Here is a 27,936-nt window from a genome sequence, read left to right on the forward strand (position 1 = left end):
TTTGCAGGTTCTAAACTTTGAAAGTAATCGCTTTGCATAGTTTCTATGCAATAAATGTTATTTAAACTATGTTAATGCTTTTTTCAATCTTGAAACATTTGATATTGAGGATGCTGTGGGATAAATCTTGGTAAAGGTCACAATTTTTAATGGATTACAGCTCATATGCAAGTGAAGGAAGCTCTGTGCATGCTATGGCCCCCTAATGATGCCATCTGGGCATTAAATGTAAGAATCTCTTAAGGCTTGGATGGTGCTGAGCAGTTGGTAGCTGCCAGCACTTGCAGGGTGTCAGACTGGTCAGAATCGTCTCGTCCGAACCACATAAACGTCTCCCCCGCCTGTGCCAAAGCTGCCTCTGCAGACTTCTGCCTGTGGTTGCGAGGGAAGCGCCGGTTTATGGATGCAGAGTCAACAACCTCTTTCACTATGAAGTCACTCTGGTAGGCTGTGACATTCCCTCGAGTCTCTTTGGTGCTATTGTCAGTTCCACCATGGCACAGGCAGAAACGGGAGATGTGCTGTCTGCGATCATCAAGACACTTCCTCCTTCCCACACTCTGAAGTACATCAACATAGAATAGACACGGTCCCCTTTTAAAGGTATAATGTGGTGAATCTTGTGTTCAGCAAAACCTTGAACCTTTCACTACATACTTACATGAGAGAATACAATGACGTCGTCTTTCAAGGCATGCTTGTTGTCATGGTCTGAGAAGGGATACTCTCTGGATTTCTGCAAGTTAACCCATAAAACTCATACTGGGAGAGCAACTAAATACAGAACTGTGATAGCAAGTCCAAGGAAAACTATCAAGGCCACTGGCAGTGACTATGATATCAAAAGCAGTAAGGCCATGCCTTGTCTACATACACACCTGCTGACTTTTCCATTTAGGATAGCGCTGAAAGTTTAAAGCCTGAGGCAACGATGACTTCACTTGAGTCAGCATGGTCCCAGTGCTTGTACAGTTCTCTCGAGTCTTTGTCTCATTTTCTGATAAACCTGGATGAGCAAACTGGAAACAAAATGAAAGAAAACCTAATTACACATCTAGGTTTAGAATGCTATGATTTAATTATCCAATGAAACGAAGACTTCTTACCCATTTGCAATCAGTGCTCACTGAAAAATGCCGCTTTCCGCCTTTTACCATTTTTCCACTACAGCTTGAGGTGTTTAGACCACAATCAGTAAAACCAAACACGCACTCCACACACTGTGCAACTTAACTACTAATGCCAACACTGGTGACCATGGAAACAGGCAGCAAACAAACTGCAATCGGATCCTAGAGATCCGAAACTGAATTCTGATGATTAAAACAAAACAAAAAAAAAAAACAACCCCAAAACATTTTGAAGTATTTCAGATTTGTGATCAAACAGAATGAGAAATACCCCACAATGAAATTCTTAGTATTTAATATTTAATCAATTAAGGAATACAACATGCAATGTTTAAAATGATAGTCTTTGTTCAGGAGAGGGGATTAAAAAAAAAATAGGCATAAAAGTCTCTTTATTTTCTTTTACAGGTGATAAAGAAGACAGTAACACACAATTACATACAAGAGTGTACAGTAAACTAACACTGAGCTTGATTTTTCAAAATTATTAAATGTTTAATTTGTTGAACAGCAATTAAAATGTTAAAAAAAAACAAAAAAAACAACTGAAAACCAGATGAAGTTGTTTCAAAGGTTAATTGATTAAAAGAAAAAGAATTGTAGAAACATAAGGGTTTGAAGCGTTGTCCATGGAGACGATGTCCACATGTGATCAGCTAAACTTCAGGGTGACTTGTGATGTAAAATTAGACACTCTAACTATACGTCACAAACAAATTTGCATAGTATAGTGGATCTTTAAATATATTTTTTAGATAAATAATAAAAATAAAATAGATCCATGTGAGCAATTTGTCCTAACATTTGCAAAGAAAAACAAACTACATTTTCATTATTTATGTCATCATTTCATCTATAAGCACTGGGGAGAAGAAAAAAAAAAGTTCTCTCCGGGATCTGAAGGGAAAATTAGGGCTGTGGTGGACCTGAGATATGACACTGGTCTGGGAGTCCACTGTGCATATCTGTTGGAATATTGATCCCTGAGGACAAGATAGGCAGACACAAAACAATTACCATTGATTCTTTTGACCAAACATTGAATTAAAGGTCTTGAGCTGTACATTAAAGTGGCTGGAAACTGTAAAAAAAACATGACTTTGATGTATTCACTATTATTGCAACATTCATACATTTTTGAATTCATTTTAAAATCTTGGTACTGACTTTTAAAGCTTTGAATTGTGATGCCCCTGTCTACATTTCTGATCTGTTAGAACCCCACGCTCCCTCTCGCAGCCTGAGATCATCTAATCAAAGGCTGTTGGTAGTCCCACGAACACGTTTTAAGACCAGAGGAGATAGATCTTTTAGAGCGGTGGCCTCCAGGTTGTGGAATGCGCTCCCTCCATCATTACGTTGCCTTGACTGTATTTATTCTTTTAAAAAGCAGCTTAAGACTCATTTATTTAGATTGGCTTTTAATTAGATTTGTGCTGAATGTTTGATTGTGCTATTTTTTTTAATTTCTAGCTGTTTTTATATTACTGTGAAGCACTTTGTGGTTTTTATCCTGTGAAGAGTGCTATATAAATAAACTGAATTGAAAAAAAAATTCTTGCTTAAAAATAGCATTATATCAAAGTGGTTGCCCATGAATTTCCTATTAAATTCTTAACTACTATTAGGTTTTATTAGTAGCTGGGTCCAAGAGTTCCTATTCAGTACTTCATGTACTGTAACTCTTACGAAGTTGCCACTGCTATCTAGTTAGATGGTTAAAAACAAACAAAAAAAATATCATTTTGCACTATTCTCTCACTTTTCCATTAGCCTTTTGTGTATCATATTACCAGCTCACCACTAAGACACACTTGTCTTCAACCTACGACCTAAAACTTCTTAATTTAAAGAGCAAAAAGGACGGCCTAAAAGTCAGCCATGTGTTTGCATCTAATGTGTGTTATTGTGTGTTAATATCTATATGCAGATTCTTACTCTGACTGGCTGATGTAGACTGTGCTGCATCACTTGAAGAGTTGGTCAGCGTGGGCTCATGCTCTTTCCCCACACCTTTCTGGAGGTGCTTCTTCAGATGTTTGGTCAAATGTTGCCACCTGGTAAAAGGGAGCAGTCCCAGATAACTTTTAAGCTTTAAAGTGTGATTATGCGATCATGTAAAGTTAACAAATTTAAATTTTTGAGCTTTGCAAGTCACACAGAAACTCCTGAACTCATTATCTCACCTTGCCTGAGTGACGTTGTAATTATTCAACCTGTCCGCTTCCTCTATTTTCTCCTCCATCCATCGCTGCAATAGCCGTTCTTTCTCTCTTAGTGCATCTGCAAGAGCTTCCTTTAGGCATTGCTGATCCACACGCAGGGTTGCTAACTCTTTGGATTGACACTCTATGGTAAACTCATATTCTGAAAGGACTTCCTTCAGGGTGTTACTCCCTTTAGCCAGAGTAAGTGCCTCTTGATGGAACTGAGACACACTGTAACAGCAAAGTATTATAATGGTGACAAACTGATCCCTTATATTCTGAATACAAAATCCCAACAATCGGCCTAACCTGGAAAATTATACTTCTTTATTTCAGTGGTTCAGTATTCCTATGAATATAAAATAAGTTTATTATATGACCAAATTAACTGTTTACTACTCTAGGATTAATTGGCAACATATTGAGCAATTACGGGGAAACTTAATTTGAAAAATACCTTTACTAGATCTGAAATATACCGTGAATTAACACTTTCCTCAATCTGGTCCATCATGTGTTGCTTTTACATTGTCTGTGTATCGTAGTGTGTTATTTTAATCTTGGAATCATAGTCAGTACTGACCAAGGTATTTGAATTACCGTGATTGCCAGTACTGTAGTTCAGCTTCTTTGAGATGGAGGACGGTGGTAAGGTCGGAGACAGTTTGAGATAACTGGGTAGACAAAAGAAAGGGTGAAGCGACCTAATAATGGGAGGATTTCACCCATTAAAGATGATTATTAAAGTATTTTCTCCACTCTTCTGAACCAGTTGCAATAATGAATGTTTATTCATTTATTTATTCATTTTTTAAAATAAAGTTCAAATGCTCTGAAAGTTGTTTCAGATTGTCAGATGTGGTCTTCGTGCATATCAATGGAAACATGCTGCTCTGCATTTTACGTAAACGTCTTCCCTGTAGTAGAAGGTTTGAGCCGCTGGGGCGTTCAATCATTGGATTACTCCTCATTTAACCCACCTTATCTACCAGGTGCTCACTCTCTCTCAGCTGGAGTCGAAGCAGTGTGGCGTTTCCCCCAACCTCAACTCCATGTCTTTCTAAACTGAAAATAAAAAAAAGTGTGTAGAGTTAAAATACTTTACAAAAAATCAAGCAGAGGACAAACCGATCAGCGCAAGCGCCAGATGTAGGGTAAGTTAAATTCTGCATTTCTAACCTCTGAGACTGAACATCAGCCAAAATCTCTTCGCGAAGTTCAAAGCGTTCCTCCAGCTGAGACACTAAAAGAAAACAGACAGACGTCCTTAGGCTCTGATAGAGAGGACAACATCGAGAGAGGCAGAGAAAAGTTAATCTTACAGCTTGTGAAAACGCCAACAAACGGGAGCTTTTCTCTGCGGTCTCTATGCTGCAGCCCTTGGCGCACGTGATTCTTCCAACTTCCCATTATAATGGACACTTTAAGGAAAAACCTCTCACGTTTGCGCATCCAGAATAGGCTATAATAAAGCAGCGGGATTACGGCGTCTTCAGCCCTCACATGAAGTCTGTGTCATCCACGCAGGAATTAAATGCACTCAGCAAAGTTTCACAGCTCCTCCCTTTAACTCATCAGCTTGACATTCCACTACTGGCAAGAAATTCTTACAAGGATCCATACTATATTATATTATATTATATTATGAACAGGAGAAACACTAGTACTCGAATATAATTATTATATAATTTTAATTACTTAAATGCTTAAATTACCCCTCAACTGCTAATATTTTCATGACTTATCATCTCATAATTTATAAAAAAAATATCCCTGCACCTAAATGTTTTTGTTTCTGATACTTTTTAATTCATTTTTTTTTTAAAAGTATCACAATTTTTTTTTTTTTTTTTTTACAGATTTTTAACAGCTAAAGACTTGAACGGAATTGCACTGCAGTTGTTTGCATACCTCACACTGAATCAAATTGTTTAAAAATATAAAAAATCACACCACATGCAAAGCTCACGTTAAATAAAAAACAATGGTGTTAACAGTGAATTTCAGAATAAAAGGTATCAGAAGAATGTGCTCCACTTTTCCAGAAAGAACTTATGAAAACACTTCCGGTTCATCTATTTTTCACAATAAATCGTTTCAGATAAAATATTTTTCCTTGACTAAAACAAATATCCAAAGTTATAGCCTTCAAATGTAAATGTAAATATTTTATTATTATTGAAAAGTTTTATTCTTCGAAACTACTGATAAAATTAGTTTTGTAACTCTTTTTGCCTTGAAACAGGAAGTTGTTGTTGGCTTATTGCTAGCACTTGCGACTGCTCTGTCAATAGATTGGCTACAGGCTTGTGTAAGTAGTCACGGAGCTAAGAGCTAAACATTAGTCGTTTACAAAGCAATGAAAACTATTCGCCTTCGTGTCGTTTAGGTTTAATTAGTCTAGTGAAACTTTCATTTTACAGCTTTACGTGCCAGCGTTTCTTTATCGAGGAGCTAGCTTGTCAAGCTAACTAACTTTGCCAACATTGTTGACTTACCTCATTCGTTATTCGACTGATGTATAGACGGTCCATGGCTTGTCGAAGCCATGGACATGTTGTTTGTTTATTAAATCGGAGTTGTTTGGTGAATTAGATCTCCGTATGTCCAGTATGAGCGCATCAACTGGAGACGGAGAGCCTTGCACCCCCTTGGATAATGCAAAGGAAGAAGTCAGTGGTCCTACCTGCACTGGAGACAACAGTAAACATGTAAGTAACTAGTCTGCAAGGATAATCTAGCATCTAGTATGTTGTAATGTATAACACTCTTTAATTAGTATTTGAAGTGCTAATGTTGAGTTAGGCTACAGTGGATTTATAGTGCCATCTGTAAACATGCTATAGTTTTAGTGAGAGTGGGAAGCAGGTGAAGGAGAGCCTGATGAGGTGGAGGAATGCTCTGGAGAGAAGAATGAAGGTCAAGAGAAGCAAGACATAATACATGTGAGTGAGTTAGAGCGAGACAGGTGACAGGGGAGCGAGACAGTGTAGATGAAAGGAGTAGAAGTAGTGAAGGTAAAGGATTTCATATGCCTGGGGTCATCTTAATCAAGTAACGGACAGTACACAAGAGCATTGAAGAAGCGAGTGCATACAGGGTGGAGTGGGTGGAGAGGAGTTCCAGGTGTGATTAGTGACAAAAGGACATCAAAAAGGCCTACAAACCTTCTGTGATATATGGTTTGGAGACCTTGGCACTGACAAAAACGGCATTTGGGCATTTGCAGGAGAGGGATAGTGGATTTACTGGACAAAAGATGTTAAATATGGAGCTGGAGGAAAAAAGGAAGACAACCGATGAGATTTGTGGATGCAGTGAAGGAGGAAATGCAGAGAGTTGGTTTGACAGAGCATGATGGTACAGATGGGTTGAAAGGAGGCAGATGATCCACTGTGGTGATACCAAAAGGGTGCAGCTGCAGAAGAACATCAGTGTGCATACTATACTCATGATAATCAACTGCCAGACGTATCCTTATTTAAAAAGATAAGGCTTGGAACCAAGATCTTTATTATACATATCAGTAAAAACGTAAATGTTACTCTGTCCATGCTGTCCATTCATTCTCATTACTTCACACTAATAAGCTTGATATTGTTATTTGTAGGAATCATCAATATGCTCAGGCAGCAGTGAAATAAAAAGCCGTGCTGTGGTCAAGTACTGTGCAGCCCCACCACCTACCAGCTATGCCCTCCTGCAGGAAAAGACCGACTTGAAGTTACCTCCTGCCAACTGGCTGAGAGAAAACCCCCAGCTGGGCAGCGCTGGGACCACTATATTAGGATCTAGCAGCAAGAGCAAGCCCTTTTCCAGGTATAACTTAGAAAAGGGGGCACGTGTTCCATTTTTATGGGAAAGATTGAATTTGAATTGGTGTCGAGCTCATGATTGAGGTACATAGGCACCACTTTTATCATTACACCAAGTACAATATCTTTTGTTTAAATGCAATTTGCGAAATGGTTAACTAGATGGCAAACTGAAGAGAGCACAGCATGAGTCAGAACCAAATGCAGTTAAAATTATGGATAGGTACACACTGGATAATGCAGATGCCCAATGTGTACTTTGGCTTTCACCACCACCGGTGTGGGTTTGTCTGAATGAAACCATAAGAAACAAGAAATTAAGAAAAAAAATGTTAGTTATATCTTGTTACCTTGTTTAAAAAAATGGTTTACTTCTCAAGATTACATTTATGAGGATATGCAGCTTTAATACATTCAGTTCTATTTCTTCAAGATGTTGCAACTATGTCTGGATGAGAGAAGAAACTAGGTAAAGTTTCTATTAGCAGCAGATATTCTTTTCCTAATTGTGAAAATCTGCTAAGCAGATCACTTGTGTTACTGGTCCTTATGCACTTGTGGAGACCCATGAAGACTGATACTCTATCCACAATAAACAAGGTGTGTAATAGAGTATTGCATAGTTGCAAAACTGTGGTTCAAACTCACAGTGGAGGACTTTTCACTGCATAATTCAAAGTACTAAAAAACCCCAGGCTGCTGCACTTTCATTTAGGATGTGAGTGGGTAAATTATGGATACACTTGAAGACAAAGACTTTAATGATTGCTCATCAGTCTAATTGTTACGCAGTTAGTTTGTATTGAGTAAACTGTTTTTCTTCCTTTGCAGTTTTGGGATGGCGTACGAGTTCATCGACTGCATCGGAGATGATGTTGATGTGGTTTCAGACTCAGAGGTTCGTGGAGCTGCTGCAGAGCTGTTTCTTTGTTAGCTACAGAGGCATACAGTTGATATTAACAGAAGTCTTTTTCACCTTCAGAACATCAAGAAGCTTTTGAAAATTCCCTACAGCAAGTCCCATCTGAGTATGGCAGTTCATCGTGTGGGGAGGACTTTGCTTTTAGATGAGCTGGACATTCAAGAGCTTTTCATGAGATCCTCTCAGGTATAGCAGGGCGAATCCCAGACTTTTTAAAATCAAGAGGATATTGTCTCCATTATTAATACTAACTGTGAAGTAACGGGCATCTATCAATGTTTAAAATAAAAGCTTGATGAATAGGGAGTCCCAATGGATATTTTTCTAGTGATTGATTTATTTATTTTAGTGTTATTTATTTCCTGTTCCCGTTTCAGGGAAAATACATTTTTACAAAACTCTAAAACTGATGTTTTAGATTTAGTAAAAACATTTAGAACATTTCACCCAGCGCAAAATTAATGTGACACAACAGATTAGTATCGCCCACTGAAATGTGTAAATGCAATTTTATGTGACAATATGCTGATGGAAGTGAATATTGGCCAGTACCGATATTAAAATTATTATTATTGTTATTAATCATGCTAGTAACTGTTAAATGAATAGATTATTTAACTCTCAATGCAACTTATGTGTTGTAGACAGGAGACTGGACATGGCTGAAGGAGTTTTACCAGCGGCTAATAGATCAGAAGTGGCAGAGAAAAAAGAAGAGTAAAGAGCACTGGTATCAAAAAGCAATCCTGTCAAAGTTTCTCTATTATAGGTGAGGAGTTGGCTTTGCTTGAATAAGCGAGTTTGGCACTGGAGTTGAACATGAGTTATTCTTCAATCTGATAGTAAAACAACTTTTTTGTTTTTGTTATTGTTTTGTTTCTTGCAGTATAAATGGTAATGGGGCTGCCGAGCCTCAATCAGATGGCCTGAATGAAGGAGAGGAGGAGAGTGGTGCTGAGGAGTTCAGCTCTTCATGGCCTACAGCCTTCACTAGCACAACGTCTAATGCAGAAGAATCAGAAGCTCCCAAACAGGTAAGTTAAGCTTTTAGTCATCTCTGGTGTGCATTTTGGTATTTGTTCCACATTCAAAAGTATTTTGTGTCACATGAGATGAAATGAAAATGAAGTGTGCTGTTAAATGTGCAGGAAAGTGTTACAGTCGATAGCAGTTTTGCTTTGGGCCAGGTGACCTCTGTTCCCAAAGAGCAAAACCTCCCTACAATCTTCAACGAAGGAGAGAACGGCCAGGTAACACAATCTTTTCATCCTTTCTTAATAGTATAATACTACAGCTAATAGCACATGCCCTGTGTCTACATGTATCTTCTGTTTTTTTTTACACTTTGATGTCCCTTGCTTGACAGGGTTTAAGAAATGACTTTGTACGAAACATCATGTGGACTTTTGAAGATATACATATGTTGGTTGGGTCCAACATGCCTATTTTCGGAGGTGGTCGTTATCCTGCCGTCAGTCTGAGACTCAGGTAGGATTAGCACTCGTTAGGAGCTAAATGACAGTGCAGTCATGCATTTTAATTGTATTTCAATTTGATTCTTTTAGCTCCTTCTGGGTATTTGTCTCACCAACATAATGTTAAATTATTCTTATGACATAATGAAACAGTTATGTAATAGGTTGGCATACATTATGTAGGACATCATAGCATGTAAATATTGTTCCTAGAGTCATCTTTTAATTTAGGATAACTGACTTTAAGAGGTGAACCAGCATCATTGGATTCATCCTGCTACATCCTTCTGCTCAGTCTCAAACATCGAACTCTGTGTTTTGTTTTGTTTTTGTTTTTTTCAGGGACAACAATAAACCAATCAACATTCTGACAGGTATCGACTACTGGCTTGATAATCTGATGTGTAACGTCCCAGAACTTGTCATGTGTTTTCACGTTAATGGCATTGTTCAGGTAAGCTAAAATATTTCATACAGTAGCCATGCCTAATAGAAAATCATTAGATAAGATGATAGTACTTGGTTGTTCTTGGTTATTTTATTTAAATTTTAATATTGATTTGTTCATCTGAGTGGTGGCTGCTGGAATAAAGTTATTTGCATAATGTGTTTTTGAGACTTTGGGACTATAAGCCTTCATCCAGAAGGAGGAGACTGTAACTCACTGCACAGAGATATTTGAAATTGTTCTATACTGTATATAAGAATATAATACAACAGCACAAGAGACATTAAGGGTGCAGTGGTAAATAAAATCCCGCTTGGCCTTTTGAGATTTAATTTAAGAATGCCTCCACAGCTTAACAATCAGCAGGCTTATGGCTTCTTTTAATCAATAACACATGTTCATTAATTAAGTTCATTTTGTGTGTCGGGTCTAAGCTGCAAATGTCATTGGGGAGTAAAACAGAACCACAAGCCTAGGCAGTGCCTGTGCCTGTATGTAATGCACTTGGTCGATGTTTCCACCAAGTTTCACTAAAGAGCAGTGTGTACAGCATATATGATCCAATTAGTTTCTGGAGCAAATCTCTGCATAAATTAGCTTTTTAAATCAGGAGAAAAATTGCCCTTAGACTTAGTCTACAAGTTCAAAATGATTTCACATTAAAAGACAAACATGTTGGAATGAAAAATCTGTTAAATGTGAGCTAATTGGTTTAATTAAAAGGATATGTGTGAATGTAATATAGTGAGAGGAATACATAGTTCAGCTTCATGCTTACACAAGAGGTTCTCCCATATGCAGTCGGTGATCCAATTAGATGGTGGTAATCCTTACTGAAACAATTTGCATATTAATTAGGATAAAGTTTTTCTTTGCTTGTGGGAAAAATAAATAAAACAACAAGTACTGTGAGCATAAGCAGTTTGTGCTGTGGTACTCAAGGTGGGAATTTTCTCATTGTTTTTTATTTTTATTTCAGAAATATGAGATGATAAAAACAGAGGACATCCCTCATCTGGAGAACTCGACTTTCTCCACGAGAGTCGTGAAAGACATCGCCCAAAATGTCCTTTCTTTCCTGAAGTCCAACTGCACTAAGGAGGGTCACACGTACTGGCTTTTCAAAGGTGGGGGAAAAAGTGAGCAGGAATGATCTAAAAGTCGTATTATTGTGATAAAGTGTTTTCTAAAGTCATTTCTTAAATCCACAGCCAGTGGGAGTGACATTGTGAAGCTTTATGATCTTACGACTCTGTGTGAGGAGGCTGAGGAAGAGAAATATCAGAATCCCTTCACTCTTCCTGTGGCTGTATTATTATACAAGTAAGTGTCTAAGACAGATAATATGAGCGGCCTTGTGTCGTACTGTGAAAAGTGGTTATAAAGTTTGAAGTGTGGGGGTGGGTGTTTGGACAGCGCTGATACCTCACAGTGAGAAGGTTTGGGGTGAATAGATGTGTGGAGTTCGCCTGTTGTCACATGACTGCAGTTTTTATCCAGGTGCAGTTCAACAACAGTCATGTTAGTTTGGTTTGTTCTAAATTGGCCGGAGATGAGGATGTGAATGACATCTGTCTCTGTGTGATAGTCCTTTGATAAACTCTTGAGCTTTGCAAGGTGTAAATTAAATTAAACCAGTAGTTACTGGGCATGCCAGTACTTCAGTGTGCAAAGCTGTACTCAGTTCTTCTTGTTTTAACTTTATGTTCATGTGTGTGTGACACAGAGTGGCCAGCAACTTGATGCTAAAAGCACGACAAAACAAAAAGCACTATGGCACAATCAGAACTCTGCTGCTAAACTGTGTCAAACTTCTGGATCAAGACAGACATCCTCAGGTAGGTGCAGATTTTGAGACAAATGAGAAAGTCGATACTCTTTCCAAGTTAATAACAGGTTGTTTTACGGTGGCCCTGAAAGGTCAAATGAACTACAACTTAAGAAAACTTAAGAAAAAAATGCTGCAAAAGGAGACAAAGCACAACAGAAGTTGAATAAAACACAAAGGAAGCAGAAAAAACCTGCGACAGACTGGCCAACTGTCCAGGTGTACCCTGCTTCTCGCCCTAAGACAGCTGGGATAGGCTCCATCGACCCCGAGACCCTGAAAAGGATAAGCGGAAGAGAATTGATGGATGGAAGTAGAAAAAACAATCTCACAAAAACAATGGAAGTGTTTCTGGGGACCAGCTGTGCAAGTGACAGAAACCGAAACATCTGAAGGACTGCACTGAGACACGGTCAAAAGAAGCAGAGGCTTCATGAATGTTGTGAGGGAGAAGAGGTGTGCTTTTGCAGTGTTCTATTTGCGGGTGTTTTCTTAAGTTACAATGCATTTGACCTCTCAGCTGTAGGGTTTTTATTCAAGAGTTAAAAATAATATTCAAATTTAATACTAAACACTAACAGTGTGAGCCTCTTAAAATGTGGAGCGATGCACTTGTGGTATAAAGAGGCAAATTTTAGATGACTTTGTCCAACTATTAATGGACCTAAGTCCTTACTATCTTTCTCCTACTTCTTCTTTGATATTCTTATTTTCGTATCTATATTCAGACAGTGGAGAAAATGCAATGTGAAACCACTTGACTAACTCGGAGTATGCCATTACTTAGATTTGATTGAACTTGACTTCAGCCCTGATCGCCTCTGTCTTCTGTCTGCTCAGATCATCGCCTCTGCCCACTATATGCTGTCAGAGCTGTTCCAGCTCGACGAGCCTCTTGAAGAAGATGGAGGGGAGTCGCTGCGGGCCGGTGGTTCAGAGGACAGCTACAGTGACGAAGACAGGGAGGAGGAGGAAGAAGAGGAGGATCTGACGGAGGACAGCGATGATAATGGTTCCTACAGTAACTGCTCCAGCCTGCAGGATGATAGCAAAGCGGTGGCTGTGATCCGCTCTGTAGGGGAGCTGTCAGTCCCGGAGAAGTATAGATCCACTCACCAGATCAGAGTGAGTGAATCTGTAAAAGTTTCCACAGCCTTCTTAGCATCGACTGAATGGTGGAAAGTGGAGTACAGAAATAAATATCTTTATATAAATACAAACTAATATTTTTTTTTTTTTTTTAACTTCTTCAGCCAAGTTGTGCTTTCCCCGTTTCTCAAGACAAGGAAGAGAGATGCAGACTTGTCCTGAGCTATGTGCTTAAGGTGACTTTCTAAATATTTAATGTCAATGTTCGTTTGCCTGCAGTGCAAAAAAAATGTGACTTTTCAAAAAGTTTGACATTCTCTTCTATATTAAAGGGCAAATACACCTACACACATCTACACATCAAAGTCTCCTTGCAGCTCTTGGTTTATAAACTGTTTTGTTAAACTGCCTGAAGTGATCTCAGTGTCTGTTTGGTTTGTCTGATGTTTAAAAATGGGGAAGAAAAATCTTAGTGTGGTTTTGAAAAGAAGTGAGGTTGTCAGATGTCTGTAGACGGTGTCCCATCTCTGCTACAGACAAGCAGCTTCAGGCTACAATAACTGCTACTGCTTGGATCTTTTATTGGACTGTTGGTAGTCAGGATGCATTATGTATAAAGTCTAGGTGTCAATTTGGACACGTAGAAACAATATGTTACTAAATTGATTGGGTACAGTTTTGTAATGCTGTAACATAATCCACAGGGATTAAAGGCGGTGGATGGCAGCATCAAGAAAGAGAGCGATCTTCCAGCTGCTGACCCCAACACACCCATCCCTCTCAAATATGAAGACAGAAGTGCTACTGGAGCCTGTGCAACTGAGAAAGGCATCTCTCTCCTGCTTGAAAGAGGTAATAACAACTTATAATACTGCAGAAGAAAACGTGACATAGACAAACATGGTTTTCACTCAGGCTTCCTTTTCCTGTCTTCTCGCTTTTTAAGCAGCAGGTCCCTTGCAAGGGGACCAGAAGCACACAACACGCTCAGGGATGATCCCCGGCTCCTGGCAGCATCATATGAAGCTGAAACTCTTCTTCAAAGCCTCCAAGGCCTACTGCGTCCTCTCTGATGCGGCCACTAACTTGCTGAAGTATGGGCGAGCATTGCGTTACATCAAGCTATCTCTGCAGTGTTATGGTGAGGTTCTTTAACTGTTTCATAATCAGTTAATTGAAACTTAAACTGAATTTCTTTGTTGTTTAATTTTAATCTTGACAGTGCAAGTTTCTTCAAAATTGTCTTCTTCCATCCCCTCATCTTCCAGATGCCTATTGTTCGGTGAGCGGTACACTGCACCCACATGTGCTGCTGTTTCACAGTCAGTGCCTGTCTCTGTGTGGGGACATCCAGCTGATGTTGGCTCAAAATGCCAACAACAGAGCAGCTTACCTGGAGGAATACAGCTACCAGACCAAAGAGGACCAGGAGATTCTGCACAGCCTGCACAGAGAGAGCAGCTGCCAGGGTCAGTCCCTAAAGAGAAATTCAGTATATTGATATTCCTGCTGCTATGGTGTGCAGTGTCTTAAATATTTCACTGTCTTCAAAGTCATTCACAATAAATTGTTTGGCAAAATGTCCTAAAAAGTATTCCATTCCTTTTATTCTCTATCTACTAGCCTTCAGCATGGCAACAGACCTAGCGATGGACCCAGAGTACCAGCTGTTTGTTAGCAGTAAGTGCTATGAGGCAGCATATGAACTACTTGTCTCTGAACCTTTGAAAGATCTTACTTCAGATCAGCTGAGTCAGGTTCTCAAACGACTGGGGAACATACGCAATGAGATGGGAGTCTATTACATGAACCAGGCTGCAGCCATGCAGGCTGAGAAAGAGGGTAAGTTACATTACAGCAAATGCAGTTTGTTTAAAAGAGTACAATGAGAGTTATTCAATTTTTTATTTTTATTTTTTTTTAAGTATATCACCAGCCTTTTTATTCTCCTGTTCCCCTTCTAGTGAAGAAGTCTGTGTCTGCAGCAGAGCAGGAGATGTGGAAAAAGAGCTTTGGCTTCTTTGAGAAAGGGATGAAGGACTTTGAAGCCATTGGGGACTGCACTAACACAGCCTTACTGCTGTGTAATACTGGCAGGCTGATGAGAATCTGTGCCCAGGCCCACTGTAACCTCTCTGGCAATGAAGGCAGAGGAGAGTTTTCACCTGAAGAGGCTCTTTACTACAACAAGGTGCCACGCTGACGTTTTCTTAAATTCTTGATTGAGTGTTCTCACTAAAACACTGCTGGTTTTTTTTTTTTTTTTGTTTTTTTTGTTTTTTTTTTTGTCTTGTCATCATCTGTCTCACTGCATCTTGACTGTGCCTAATCATACTGTCTTTGCAATATTACCTCAGGCTATAGACTACTACCTGCAGGCCATGAAAGCATTGGCAAGCAGAGAGAAGCACTCAGCAGTGTGGGACAGTGTAAACTGGGAATTGTCCACTACATACTTCACACTGGCCACCCTTCTGCAGGACTATGCCCCAGTATCCAGGAAGGCCCAGGAACAGGTGGGTTTCAACACATTTGGAGCTAGGTAGAATATTAAGGATTTAACATACTTGCATATATTTTTGGCTAGTTTACACTGTACATGCAATTCATATTCACTGCAGTTCTCCCTCTTTTGCTAATGATGCATGTGTGGACACCTTCCCTTTGTTATCAGATCACTTTGGTCTACTAGTCTGACTTGTAGCTGATCGCTAGCCTTTTTGTGTCAGGACCAGCTCTGCACTGATAAAGGGACACACACTGTGCATGAACTGGGTCAGCAAACGCCACACACCCCACTTGAATAATCATTATAGTGAATCTTTGGCTGAAAATGATTTCAGTCCATTAGTCACTCTTGTTGGTAGCACTTCAGTTTACAGCTTTATCCTTGCTATGCTGAATCTCTCACACTTGCAGCTGAGAAAGAATTCCTCATTTCCCCACAAAAAGCAAAGACAAGACTTTTTTTTTTTTTTTTTTTTTTTTTTTTGGGGGGGGGGGGGGATTTTTGTTTATCTGCATAAGTTGTTTTTTTTTTTTTTAATGTTTTTATCATATTGTATTATACCTGATATCATCATTTCTCAGCCATGAGAGTAAATAAATATTCTGTTTTAATCATCTTTTCATCACATTTACAAGTACATTTTATTTCTTATTTTTCATACACAGTAATTTTTTACTTATCCATTCCTGTTTGTCTTGCCAGATTGAGCGAGAGGTGACCGAAGCAATGATGAAGTCTCTCAAGTACTGTGACCTGCAGACTGACTCTGCTCGGCAGCCACTCTACCAGTACAGAGCTGCCACCATCCACCACCGCTTGGCTTCTATGTACCACAGCTGCTTTCGCAATCAGGTGGGAAGTTATGTAAAATTATACAACAGTAGAAAACCATTCTCCTTTCCTTTTGAATGTCTTGGATGCTCTTTGTGTTAATAATTGGCATTTCTTGGCTCAACGCTTTTTATGCATGCCAAAAATAAAATATGTGACTCTGGGTAAGGAAAAGACGTTCATGCTGACTAGAAAAGAACAGAAGTGGGATACGCTGCCTGTCTTTATACTTGTAGCGGTATAATGAGCTGATGGATGTCTGTGTTTCTGGCTGTAATTGTGTGACAGGTGGGGGATGAACACTTGAGGAAGCAGCATCGGAGCTTGGCAGAGCTTCACTACAGCAAGGCTGTCAGTTTATTCCTCAGCCTCAAAGACGCACCCTGCGAGCTGCTCCGCACGTTGCTGGAGAGGGTGGCTTTTGCTGAGTTTACGATGGCAGGTGCGCAGCTATTCATTATGATGACTATCACAATGTTGGCTGCAATGTTTTGTTTTATTTTTGTCAGATGAGGGTTGAATTGAAAAACAGTGTTTCTTTTCAAAGCCTCTTTTGATAATTCTTCATGTTGTGTGTCCACAGGTCAGAACAGCAGCACAGCTAAGCTGAAGAGCCTGACTGGAGCAATAGAGATCATGACAGAAACCCGCCATGCTTTCCAGCTGATTCATAAAGAGCTGCAGGAGGAGCAGACACAGGTAAGTTTCACAGTAGCTCATGGAGGATTTTTCCTGGTTCAGGGGTGTGATTTATGCACATAAGCATACAGCACAGGCAGTGAGTTTCTAATTCCTTATTTAACAAAAATCTAAGTGTTTTCTGACCATTTAATAAATCGAATGAGTGTATATTATACTCACGTTAATGAAGCTCCAGTAACCCCATTACAGCTAAATTCTTCTGAGTAGTAAAAATAACTTGGTGGAAATGACTGAATTTGTAAAGCTTTGGTAACATACGGTCTGTTCCCTCTACTTCTTGTTCCATAGTTGAATGAACCAGACTCTGCTGAATCAGCAGAGTCTTCCGACGTAGCCAATGGCCCAATGGCAGGACTGAACCTCCAGGAAGTGATGAAGTTAATTGGCGTATTTGAGCCCAGTTTCTCCTTCCTGCTCCTGCAGGTGATCAAACTGATGACGACAGCGAAACGTAAACCAAGGTGAGCTCCAGTATGAAAGCTGGTTAGGATATCTACTTAAATTTTACACAGACCTTTATTTTATTATCTGTCTTTAATGTCATTGCCTTATTGCTTACCATCGTGAGACATGTGATGGCATGAAGCTATTGCTGTAAAACAGCCATAAAATAAAAAAAAACAAGAACAAAAGAGATTAATTGTGAATTTAAGCTTGCAACTTTTTCATCTGCCCTTTTGAACTCTTTCATCTTTATTGCAGCAATAAGGACGAGGAGCTGATGAAAACCTATAAGAATGTATACTCCAAGCTGCTTCGTGCTGAGAAAAATGCTCCTCTTGTCAGCCGCGTCGAACTCTACGTTGAGCTCCTGCAGCAGCTGACGCAGCGGACAGGAAGTGACGACACAGGCGCACGCAAGCCATAACAAGGAAGACCCTCAAGAATCTGACTCTGCTCTCTGGACCTCACCAAACCTCCAGGCTACATTTTGGAGAAGACTTGACATCCTCAAAGGTGCGGTGATATAAAATAATGTCTCGTAGTCACAATAACAGGCAAACACTCAGGCAACCTGTCTTACTCTGAATTACAGTCTCAAAGCTAACTTCACCTCCAGCGCCTTCATCTTTTTCTAACATTTGCATCACAGGTTTTAAACTGTACATTTTTGTGAAGACTTGTAAATTCAGATGCTATTATTTAATTTTATGATGGCTTAGCTAGTTTTGGGTCACTTCTAAAGCTCTTACGCATTTATGACTGTACCAAACATCTAAAATTATTATTATTATTATTATTATTATTATTATTTTATCTTTTATTTTTTTTCTACAGACACAAAATGTGATGACAATTTAAAAGCGGTTATTACCAAATGTAAATGCAACAAGGAGCTTTCTAAGGAGCTTAAAAATAACAAGCTTAGCAAAGTATGAGATTCTTTTCAATTTAATTGGCGTTTTTGATATTCAATAATGCCAGTGAAGCTGTGAATAAAATAAACTGATGTGTGACAGGCTTAAATAAGCTAAACGTGTTATTTGCTTTTCCAAAAACTACAATGTGCAATAGATTGGAAGCTTTAGAGGTTAGTTCGCCCACAGTTCTGTTGAGGTTTTTTATCTTTTTTCTTTTTTTTTTTTTTTATCAGCATGGTTTGCTGTGAGATGATGATGATGATGATAATAATAAAATGTTTTTGAATTTCGTACTGTGATATATTGTTTCTCTTAAAATGTTGCTTGGCTAACGATATGCATTTGACACCAGTTTGCAAAAGTACTGTATCTCTGGAAAAAAACAAACAAAAGTACAGTGTGCTATGCCATCAAACTAGTCCCTGCAATTTTCAAGGCAGCATGGCACCCTGTGGGTTATGGTCAGCCGTCCTTGATGCACTGTTCAAGCCCACCAAAGAGGTGAAAGATGTTTTCACTGTGGTGTCAGTGAACTGGGTCAGCCCTCTGGTGTCAGCTATATTCACACCAGATGGAGCTGCAGGCATGTCCAGACTGCTACTGCAACTCATTAATCAGGCTGGGGACACAGTGCTATCTGTCTGATGGCTGAAGAGAGATGAGGAGGAAGGGAAGTCAGAAAATCTTTAAAGGACTCGATGGGAATGTAAAAAAATCTTGAACACGTATAAATGCGAATAATCAGGGCTTAAAAAGAGCAATATTTTTATTTCATATATTAGTTAATTTTGTATAGCTATTCAAATATAACATACAAAGACTATATTGGGATTGGGGGTTAGGGCACAGTAACTGCGCCACAAAAAGAAAGTAATACAATTATAGGGATCCAGTCTGTTTCTGTACTATATAGTGCAAAAAGTCCCAATAACTTGAAACGGTGGGTCTGTTAGTCACTGTATAACACAGCGGTCAGGAGTCTGATCCTCATGGGATTCCTTTTGTGATTCTGGTGGTTTCTCTTCTTGGTACTGAGAAGCCCTGTGGTTCAAAATGTTTTGCAGGATGTCTTTGCTCTCACTCGATGGTAAGTTGTAGAAAAAGTACTGTGGTGCCATCTGAATGAACCTAATGAAGGAGAGAATATTTTAGTGTTCTGTGCACTGAAAAAAAAACAACAACTGTAGACCATCTAATTTGTGATGAATTTAACTAATGCAAACTTAATTTCAATTTGCAAAGCTGTTTTCGATCTCATTTAGTGCTGAGCGGCACACGCCTTTGTTGGAAAGAAGACTTACAGTGTGTCTGCTCCTCATATTCGAGCTACAGTGAACGGATTTGCACATGCTCAGGATGTGAAACGTAAGACAGCATGAGAAAGGCTATAGAGCTTTCTCTCCCTCCATTAAGCTGCAGCTCCACATTCTTAGAGATCTGTGCAATCCATAATCCCTTCTTCAACTAGCAGATACTTAGAAAGCAGGATTATAGGACCTCCCTCCACAACCAGCATGACCAGTCTGAGCTGAACTAGGCCTTTAAATACATACGGTTCAAAAGGGAAGGGGAATGTGTCCATCTGATTACATTTAAGCCTCCCTCAGAAGGGTGGTCTAAAAAAAAAACTGCATCTAGTCATTTATGCAAATGTTAAAGAAGTTAACAAATGAAAATGTTAAAGGAAGGAAATGGAAACAATGCTGAGACTTACTCCTGTGGTGTTATGTGGGTTACGGTGCGGAGGCAGTTGTCCTCTGAAAAGGAGTGTTCGTGGAACAACACCCACTCAGGCAGGCCCAGCTTGGGACTCTTGGCTCCGTAGCCAGACAGAGGATGGATCTGCGCCACGTGCTTGTGGGTTAAAATAAAGTAGTTCCCAGATCCATCCACATCACGTGCCACCTGGGAAAAAGAGTTGGTGCAGGATGTGATTTTAAGTATTCATACTTGTCATTTTTACCTTTTCAATAATACAGTTTTTAAAAATAAAAACCATAGTAAATGACACACAAAAAAGCTTAATTCACACTCACAGTCTGGCAGTCTATATACAAATATGGAAATAAGTTGAAAGGGAAGGGGCGATTAAAGGATATAAGCAGTGAGTAAAGTCAAATTTAAAGACGAGGAATTAATCAAGTGCAAGTTCCGAAAGGAGTAGAAGTGTCGGCTGAGAGGTAGACACTGAGAGCACAAAATACGCGGTGTCTGATGAGGTGTTAAGATTGACAGGAGCTGAAATGTGAGCTCGAGCCAAAGCGACGTGATGAACGCAACTGAAGTGTTGTGGTTAGAATTAAAATATAAATACAACTAAGTTCAATAACTGAAGTTAGTGTGCAAACAAGTAAAGATGCAAGCAAGTGAAGTCTTTAATTAATCAGTCAAAATCTGTATTCAAAGCTGAAGGCAACATGGTGGTAAAGCTGTTGGGGCTAAATAATATGTTTGTCAGCTTTGATTGTTTAAATTAGTCATAAAAAGCAAATTATTCAGCATGTCTTTAATCACCTACATGCTAAATAAATGGAAATGCATTAATATTTAAAATGGGCCCCATTCTTTGACAATTAATTATGGAGACTAAACTCTGAGTGTAATTACACATGATTAAAACACCCTTCATAATGCTGCCATTAGTTCCACTCAGGAGAGTTTAATGTTTTTAAGAGTCTTTAGAAGGACTGTGGGTGTTTGTTGTAAGCAGAGTATTTAAATTCTCAACTCAGATCGAATACAGTTGCGGTGCTTTTTGGACTGGAATAAAAAAACAACAACAAGAAAACAGGATTTCTAACTTAACAGTTTATTCCAATATGGCCGTGTGCATGGATGGTGAGATGTGGTGATGGGTTAATGACATGTTCAGGATTTTCCCTACCTCCCTTGTGACCTTGACTCTGAAAAGCGGTAAAGAAAATGGGAGGATGGACGCTAATAAATTACATTTTCTGACCTGCATGAAGAAGCCTGCTAAGAGGGCTCTCTTAATGTTGACAGTGTTGCTTCGGGAACCGAAGGCGGGCACTGAAATGGGCAGCTCGATCCTCTTCAGGGTGTCGGTGAGCTCACTGCGAATCCCGTCGGCCATCAGCAAAGCATTGTGGTCCAGATAGAAGTCTTGACACCACTTCTCTATATTACAGTCTGACAAAACAGGAAGATGAGTTTAAATTACTGAATCGGTGGCAATAATGAAACTGTTAAAACTGCCATGGGTTTAGTTTTTCTGTCTACTGTCTAAACCAGGAAAGTCGAGCTCATCTTACACTGTCGTTCAGCCCACTTTGATGTTAAGAAAAAACATGTCAGCTCATTTTACACAGTCTAATAGAAAGCTGTGTTTTACATTTTTATATATATTTTTTTTATAATTTTTTATAATTCTATATTTTATTATTCATAACTTTTACTGTGAACCCATTGTAAAAATCCCAAATTTCTGTTGTAGATGGTAAAAACACCAGGATCTTTCTGTTATTTATTTATCTATTATTTATTTACTTTAGTGTTGTATAAACTGCCATGGTGTAGGTCTTTATCAGTAGGAAAAGCTGTAAAACTTATATAAATGCAATAAAAAGTCTAAAATTCATGTCCTTCCTCACATGCTCCAAGTATGTTCAGTGGGCCAGAATGGAATCTTTGGCGAGCTGATTTTGGCCCCTGGACCTTATGTTTGACACTGTTGGTCTAAACTATAGGAAACATATCACTGGTATAAACATTATGAGATCGTGAGTGGCGATACTCTGCTCACTCACATGGATCCTGCTGGCACTGTTTAAAAGCCTTGTAGATATTAATCAGGGTGAAGTGGTCTCCCTCTGGGTGCTGGAACTTCATATAGCACTGGGTTGCCTCTGGTTTCAGCTCCACAGAAGGAACCATGAAGCAAGATGGCGCTAAAAGAATCCAAAAAAACTGAGCACGGTTTTGTAGATCTACATGACTCTTTATAGCATATTTGTGCTAAAAAGCCACACAATCACATTACCTGATAGCATAGCAGCAATGATGACTACCTCGCTGACGCAGTCAAACTCACAGGAGGCGAGCACGGTCTTTGCCATCTGTGGCTCCAAGGAGAACTCAGACATGATGATGCCCATCTCAGACAGGTTGCCGTCATTATCCAGAGCTGCTAGGTAGTCGAGCTCCTCCAAAGCCTGCATGAGGCCTGCAGGATCTGGGTTGGACAGGGTTTCGGATTAAGCACCATAAAAAAAACACATGAGATTATTAATTACACTGAAATACATGTTGAGTAAGTGTTGTGTGCCATTTTTTCATGCCGTCCAAATAGTAATCCAAAGCACTAGGACAGTCCCCCACAGTGTACTGGCACCCCAGTGGGAATGCTTGGAGTGAATGGGCAGCAGCAGATTAGGATTTTATAATCCTCACCAACATCTGCCGTGTATCACTATGCAAAATAAAGCTGTTTATTTATTTTTTATTTTCTTTTTTAAACATGCGTTTTTTCCCTATAGAAATACAAACACAGACCTCAAGACAAAATGAGAGGAAGGGAAAAATTATGAAACCACAGCTGTCTATTATCTTGTGTTGTCCTTCATACCAACTCTGGCATGTCTGTGCTCTAATCAGCTAATGTGAGGCTCAGTGTCTGTGTGTTTGTGTGTTTGTGGGGGTGAATAAATCCGGGGGAACAAAAGCAAATGAAAGCAGGTCAGCTCTAAAAGGATGCACGCAGAACAGGAGCTGTCAGTTTAGCTGAAGCACGACTCACTGCTCTCCAATACAAAAAGTTCCTGTGTGCTGGAACAAAAGGCAAAGAACTGACTGAACCCGAATTTTTAATTTTATCACTGAGGACATTAAGTTATGGAACAATGGTTCAGACAAAAATCAGTTTTTCTACAGTCATTTTATGCAGATCTCACCTGGTCTGTCTATGAATTCGCAGTGACCCAGTCCGGCGATCTCCATCCTCTTCAAGAACAGCACAGTGGATGTGATGTCAGACTCCACAATATGCGGGCGTATCTGAGTAGGAAGTTGTCTATCCTTTGGATACAGACAGAAACACTTGCCTACAGGAAGCAAACATCATTTTTTAGATGGGACAGCTGCAGTGAAGTTGCAGCCACAGATTTTGTAACATTTTAACTTCTCACCTGCTGGACCTGCCAGTTGCCTTCGACTCTCGGTTTGACCGGTGCTGATAGGCTGAATGATGACTGAGTTTGTTCTGATCCTGGGGTTGTAGACCTGCAACAGCACAGCGGGCTGTTAACTTTGATTTACTTTAACTAAGCTACATTTTGATGGCAAATATTTTCACCCCAAATAACACGGAAGTATCTAAAAAATAATTTGAGAAAGACTGATGATTTAAATTGTTATCTTTACATGTCAAAGCTGGGATAAACCTAACAACACACACTACGTAACACTGACAAGAGGCTAAAATTAAAACTTGATTTATTGTCTCTATTGTGTTGTGTTATAATATAAGATGTACCTTGTTTTCCAGACCAAAGCTTAAGCTTTAACATTTTTTGTGAGACTTCAGAATATCAGTTTTTTTCTCATTTTCTTTCTGCATAGGAAGTCCCATACAATGCATTCAAATCTCTGCTTTTTCAACACATTAAACTCTCTAATTAATCAGCAACTGGGTCTCTGCATCAGCGATGTAATTTTTAACCCTGGAAATCAGCCTTCATGTAAGTGCTGATTTAAATAATGCAAATAACAACCAACTTACATATCTTTTCTCAAGCCCGGCATCAATAACAAAGCTTATCGAGCTAACAGCCCAGAAAAAGTCCTCATTTGGGCTTGAACTGAGGAACACTCGGCGGGTCTGGCTGGTCTCCTCTTCCCCCAGGACAGGCAGACTCCCAGACTGCCCAGGGTGCACAGCTATTGGCAGTAGCTCACCCAGATCGATGGGTAAGCTCTTCCTCTCATGGCACAGGATGTTGTGGGCCAGATCTATCTCCTGGTAGAGAGTTAACAAAAAGGAAAATCAGAGAAAGACGTGCATTAGTTTCAGGCTTCTGAATCTACTGGTCATGCAGTGATGTTTTGTTTTTTGTTTTTTTTTACCTGCGTTGTCACCAAAAACACAACCACATCCCCCTGCTCTCTGGAGCGATGGATTTCCAGCACGAGACGGAGAGCAGAGCAGAAGTAGCCGTCGCCTGTGCTGCTGTACACCACCTCCCCTGCACCCGGGGTCTCCAGGTGAATCAAACGCGCTGCCGACCCGGTAAAGTGGGCCGGGTTCTTGGGGCTGGGTGGGAAAGCTGTAAGGAGGACCACACGGAGCTCTGGCCTCTGCAGGACGATGTCCTTCAGCAGACCCAGGAGAACATCAGTGGCTACAGTCCTCTGGTGGGCCTGATCCACGACCACAACACCGTAGTGTGCGAGCAAAGGGTCTGACATCATCTCCCTCAGAAGCATGTCATCCGTGCAGTATCTTTAAAAGGCGATAAAATGATGCTTGACATTAGGAAAGAGCAAGTACATGCACGCACAGGCACACTGTATCTAATTTGATATAGCATGAAATTAATCTTTTCTATAATGTAAGCCTGCATGTTTAAACGATAGACCAGTATGTTAAAAGAAAATCCATTCAGCATCCCTGAAGATGGCAACTTAATGAAAAACACTTTGTCTACACTTCAGCTTTGCTGCCATTAGTGTAATTTACTCTAATAATTAGTCTGAGGAGGGGGATCCTTGCCGGGTGCCTGTTTATCTTGTCTCCCTCCCCTTAATGTGCTTAGTTTCTTTGTTTCCTAGCTAACCTATGAGGGACCCACATGAGGGAGTGTGACATATGGGGAGACAGGGAGCCGGGCAGCTGTGGATGAGCTGCTGAAAAGAGCCTCTCGAGCCTTTTGTTCACCTCTCCTTTGAGAAGAAGAAAAGGCGGGGTGATTTAGCTTTGTGTGTCATGACCGTGCATTATTATAGCCACCATGCTGAGAGAAAGACTCTGAGAAAGAAACATTGGATGTATAAAGTGGGAAAAGTAGGAAGCACTGCTGTACCACACCTGAGGACTGTGTCATTAGTGCAGCAACTTTCAAGAGGGATGTTGTACCCAACTTCGTGACCGATGTTGACATCCATCTCGTCAGCCACTCTGAGGGCGAGATCTACAGCCTGTTGTGCATGAATCTGGGTACAAACCACCATGCCGTGCTGGAACTGGACTGACAGGCAGAATTCAGCACACCACTGAGGTATCTGTTTCAGAGTAAGATTAACAAGACAAATTGCTTAAATTACAGATGCTTACAGACATTAAGTTAATAGAAAAATGACTTAAATGTCTTGCTGTAAAAAAAAAAAATCCAGTGCTGAAGTGTCGAATACCCCACAGTACTCACTTGAGAGCTCCTTCCAGTTTTGGCAGAGCCACTGACAACAACAAACTGTTCTTTGGCCAAAGTGTCCATGAATTCACACTTTGCTTTCCACACTGGCAGTTCCTTCCTTTCTTTCAGCAGTTTGTAAAACCTGGAGGAATAAGGCAGTCCATCAAACTGATTAAGCTCCAAGATGTCGTCATATTCTTTGTCTCCTTCGCTCAAAGCTCCTGTGTCTGAACAACAGGGTGATTTCCCCTCTAAATAGTCCTCTCCAGTGAAATTTGTAACGTCCTGCGCCATCACAACTAGGCTCCGGGTCTGTCAGGTTTACACTTCATTTACAGAGCCACAGAAATTGAGTTTGTAGGTCTCCAGCTCTCAGTAAACTGTTGGACAGCACTCAGCCCGCCTCCGCAAGTGAAGCCAAATGAAAGGCTCACTAGGCGGCCAGCCCAGTGTTGTCATGTGGCCACTAATCTCACAAAAGTGCAAACACCAACAGATGACACACACACACACACACACACACACACACACACACACACACACACACACACACACACACACACACACACACACACACACACACACACACACACACACAGAGAGAGATCTGTGGGCAGAGATTCAGAGTGGTCTGGTGTTTACAATGAAATCTGGCTGCGACACAAAGATCACAACTTGTGCAGTTTAAAATGCATTTATTTATCAACTGTGGTGTAATTTAGAAATTGATTTCATCAGTGGTCATCCAACTCAAATTAAATGAACAAAAGTGCCATCAAATGAAGACCCGTAAGCAGTCAGCCCTACTTCTGTCAAATCTACAGTCTCACATTGTTAAAACTGCACTAACTGTAAGGAAAGCACTACAAATTATTAAGATAAAATGTTAAAAAAAAAGATCTTTAAAATATGGGTCTAATGATTTGGATCACTGCTATTCATCATTTGGCTTTAATCTTTAACATCTTGAAAGGCAGCCAACCAACTGAAAAAATCTTTAATAAACCACATATAATTATTTTAGCTAAATTTTATATTTACATGCAATTACATTTCTACAAAGATCAACACTGCAGTCAACATTTAAATAGGTCTAAACTTTCCAAATTAAAAGAAAAAAAAATTATATATCAGACCCCCCCCCCCCCCCCCCAAACAGAAAATTAGTTCACTTCATGGTTCAGTCACTCAATAGGACAGCAACCTCCGTGCAACCAGGAAATAACCTTTCAGTGATTTGTGTGAACTGTTTCGCATTTGGTGACCGATTGCAATTAGTTCCTGTTGCCCAGAGGTTGAGCTCTAACACCCTCAACTGTAGGCAACTACTTTAGATCACATTGAGATTGGAGAGGTCACCTGTCTCAAAGCAGGCTGACTTACACTCTCTGGCAGGTTAGGAAAGGGTTATAAATAACTGCCCTCTAATTTATAAAGGCAGAGAGTCAGTTTGGAGCAACAGTCTGCACTGATGAGTCAACTTACCTGAAAAAGATTTCTTTGGAACATGGGACTCAACTGAATTGGTTGTATTATGGTTATATTTCTCTATAAATCACTGCCCTGAAGTGAATGCAGAACTATTTGTGGTTAAGTTCTGTTTCTGATTTATGAGGTTCTGGCTGGATCCTGAATGTAAGTAGTTAATATGAATTTATGTCTGTTTGTAGGTGACAAAAGATTCTGTGGCAAACTGACTCAGCCCATATCCACTGAGACATTTAAGGCTTAGTATGAAAATCTGACAGCATGGAGTGGCGATAGAAGTAGATGTCCAACCTTTCTGAATCTAGACTCTGATGTTGATTATATGATGATTTAGTTTAGTCTAAGGGCAGCTTAAATCTCTGAGGTTTTCCTGTTTTTGTGTGCTTTACCAGTGCTAGTGGTGTTAACAAGTGCTGGGGGAACTGACCTTTAATCAGCTTCAGCCTGTAGTTCGAGCACATTATGGCAAGATAACGAGCTGAACCCCAGAGAGGGAGGCGCTGCAGTTGTTGTAATGAGCCATGTTTTCCAGCAGGTGGCACTGTTGATCAGCTGCTGAAGCAGTGGAGGACTTCATGAGGTAACTGACAGACCTGCATATAAGACGTCACTGAGAAAATGAGCCATATCTCAGTCTCGCTCCTTTAAGTGACACAAAGAAACCCTGCTAATAGATTTCTGCTTAATAGAACGAAAAATAAAAGAACATTTGATGTCTTTCTTTTCATATTTGCTGCTTTCATCAGAGTAATATATTCAGCCAC

At 39.9% G+C, this 27,936-nt stretch overlaps 4 protein-coding genes across 6 annotated transcripts; 1 reads left to right on the top strand and 3 right to left on the bottom strand.

The window, feature by feature from the left end:
- Positions 1-239: 239 nt before the first annotated feature.
- tex36 (testis expressed 36) lies at positions 240-1,157 on the bottom strand. Its single transcript, XM_063492196.1, has 4 exons — positions 1,107-1,157; positions 879-1,019; positions 662-736; positions 240-560 (listed from the first exon to the last, which is right to left on the bottom strand). The coding sequence occupies exons 1-4, from the start codon at positions 1,155-1,157 to the stop codon at positions 240-242; spliced, it is 588 nt and encodes a 195-aa protein (XP_063348266.1).
- A 369-nt stretch (positions 1,158-1,526) lies between these two features.
- On the bottom strand, positions 1,527-4,823 carry si:ch1073-143l10.2 (uncharacterized protein LOC565165 homolog). Its single transcript, XM_063491038.1, has 7 exons — positions 4,660-4,823; positions 4,517-4,580; positions 4,318-4,402; positions 3,938-4,011; positions 3,317-3,568; positions 3,069-3,187; positions 1,527-2,113 (listed from the first exon to the last, which is right to left on the bottom strand). Exons 1-7 carry the CDS (start codon positions 4,787-4,789, stop codon positions 2,040-2,042), a joined length of 798 nt encoding a protein of 265 aa, XP_063347108.1. The 5' UTR covers positions 4,790-4,823; the 3' UTR covers positions 1,527-2,039.
- A 777-nt stretch (positions 4,824-5,600) lies between these two features.
- On the top strand, positions 5,601-18,604 carry edrf1 (erythroid differentiation regulatory factor 1). Of its 3 annotated transcripts, XM_063491036.1 has the most exons (26): positions 5,601-5,648; positions 5,949-6,048; positions 6,948-7,156; positions 7,984-8,050; positions 8,135-8,260; positions 8,719-8,843; positions 8,961-9,108; positions 9,223-9,324; positions 9,441-9,562; positions 9,892-10,003; positions 10,977-11,124; positions 11,209-11,320; positions 11,724-11,835; positions 12,666-12,950; positions 13,079-13,150; positions 13,619-13,766; positions 13,861-14,055; positions 14,183-14,383; positions 14,538-14,756; positions 14,879-15,105; positions 15,272-15,430; positions 16,126-16,275; positions 16,543-16,696; positions 16,838-16,953; positions 17,245-17,417; positions 17,659-18,604. In XM_063491036.1, the coding sequence occupies exons 2-26, from the start codon at positions 5,950-5,952 to the stop codon at positions 17,822-17,824; spliced, it is 3,747 nt and encodes a 1,248-aa protein (XP_063347106.1). In that variant the 5' UTR covers positions 5,601-5,648; position 5,949; the 3' UTR covers positions 17,825-18,604. The 3 variants fall into 3 exon arrangements, with proteins under 3 accessions (XP_063347106.1, XP_063347104.1, XP_063347105.1); XM_063491034.1 differs by having other exon boundaries at positions 5,603-6,048; XM_063491035.1 differs by having other exon boundaries at positions 5,603-6,048; positions 13,864-14,055.
- Positions 18,605-19,159: 555 nt separating this feature from the next.
- dhx32b (DEAH (Asp-Glu-Ala-His) box polypeptide 32b) lies at positions 19,160-26,105 on the bottom strand. Its single transcript, XM_063491037.1, has 11 exons — positions 25,697-26,105; positions 25,360-25,553; positions 24,399-24,774; positions 24,055-24,291; positions 23,462-23,555; positions 23,228-23,377; positions 22,318-22,509; positions 22,085-22,225; positions 21,277-21,467; positions 20,032-20,222; positions 19,160-19,445 (listed from the first exon to the last, which is right to left on the bottom strand). The coding sequence occupies exons 1-11, from the start codon at positions 25,976-25,978 to the stop codon at positions 19,271-19,273; spliced, it is 2,223 nt and encodes a 740-aa protein (XP_063347107.1). The 5' UTR covers positions 25,979-26,105; the 3' UTR covers positions 19,160-19,270.
- Between the last annotated feature and the right edge of the window lie 1,831 nt (positions 26,106-27,936).

Source organism: Pelmatolapia mariae, linkage group LG13 (genome assembly GCF_036321145.2).
Source record: "Pelmatolapia mariae isolate MD_Pm_ZW linkage group LG13, Pm_UMD_F_2, whole genome shotgun sequence".
Lineage (NCBI taxonomy): Eukaryota > Metazoa > Chordata > Actinopteri > Cichliformes > Cichlidae > Pelmatolapia > Pelmatolapia mariae.

Excerpts from the sequence above, each read along its gene's own strand:
- tex36 (XM_063492196.1), bottom strand. The coding sequence starts at position 1,157 with ATGGTAAAAGGCGGAAAGCGGCATTTTTCAGTGAGCACTGATTGCAAA. Across the intron at positions 1,020-1,106 it reads TGAGCACTGATTGCAAATGG|TTTGCTCATCCAGGTTTATC; the intron begins GTAAGAAGTCTT and ends TTTTGTTTCCAG. Across the intron at positions 737-878 it reads CTAAATGGAAAAGTCAGCAG|AAATCCAGAGAGTATCCCTT; the intron begins GTGTGTATGTAG and ends GTTAACTTGCAG.
- si:ch1073-143l10.2 (XM_063491038.1), bottom strand. The coding sequence starts at position 4,789 with ATGCGCAAACGTGAGAGGTTTTTCCTTAAAGTGTCCATTATAATGGGA. Across the intron at positions 4,581-4,659 it reads TGTTGGCGTTTTCACAAGCT|TGTCTCAGCTGGAGGAACGC; the intron begins GTAAGATTAACT and ends GTTTTCTTTTAG. Across the intron at positions 3,188-3,316 it reads TACAACGTCACTCAGGCAAG|GTGGCAACATTTGACCAAAC; the intron begins GTGAGATAATGA and ends CCCTTTTACCAG.
- edrf1 (XM_063491034.1), top strand. The coding sequence starts at position 5,941 with ATGTCCAGTATGAGCGCATCAACTGGAGACGGAGAGCCTTGCACCCCC. Across the intron at positions 11,125-11,208 it reads CACGTACTGGCTTTTCAAAG|CCAGTGGGAGTGACATTGTG; the intron begins GTGGGGGAAAAA and ends TTAAATCCACAG. Across the intron at positions 15,106-15,271 it reads AGGCTCTTTACTACAACAAG|GCTATAGACTACTACCTGCA; the intron begins GTGCCACGCTGA and ends ATATTACCTCAG.
- dhx32b (XM_063491037.1), bottom strand. The coding sequence starts at position 25,978 with ATGGCGCAGGACGTTACAAATTTCACTGGAGAGGACTATTTAGAGGGG. Across the intron at positions 23,556-24,054 it reads CCGGGCTTGAGAAAAGATAT|GTCTACAACCCCAGGATCAG; the intron begins GTAAGTTGGTTG and ends GTGCTGTTGCAG. Across the intron at positions 21,468-22,084 it reads ACAGTGCCAGCAGGATCCAT|ACTGTAATATAGAGAAGTGG; the intron begins GTGAGTGAGCAG and ends CTGTTTTGTCAG.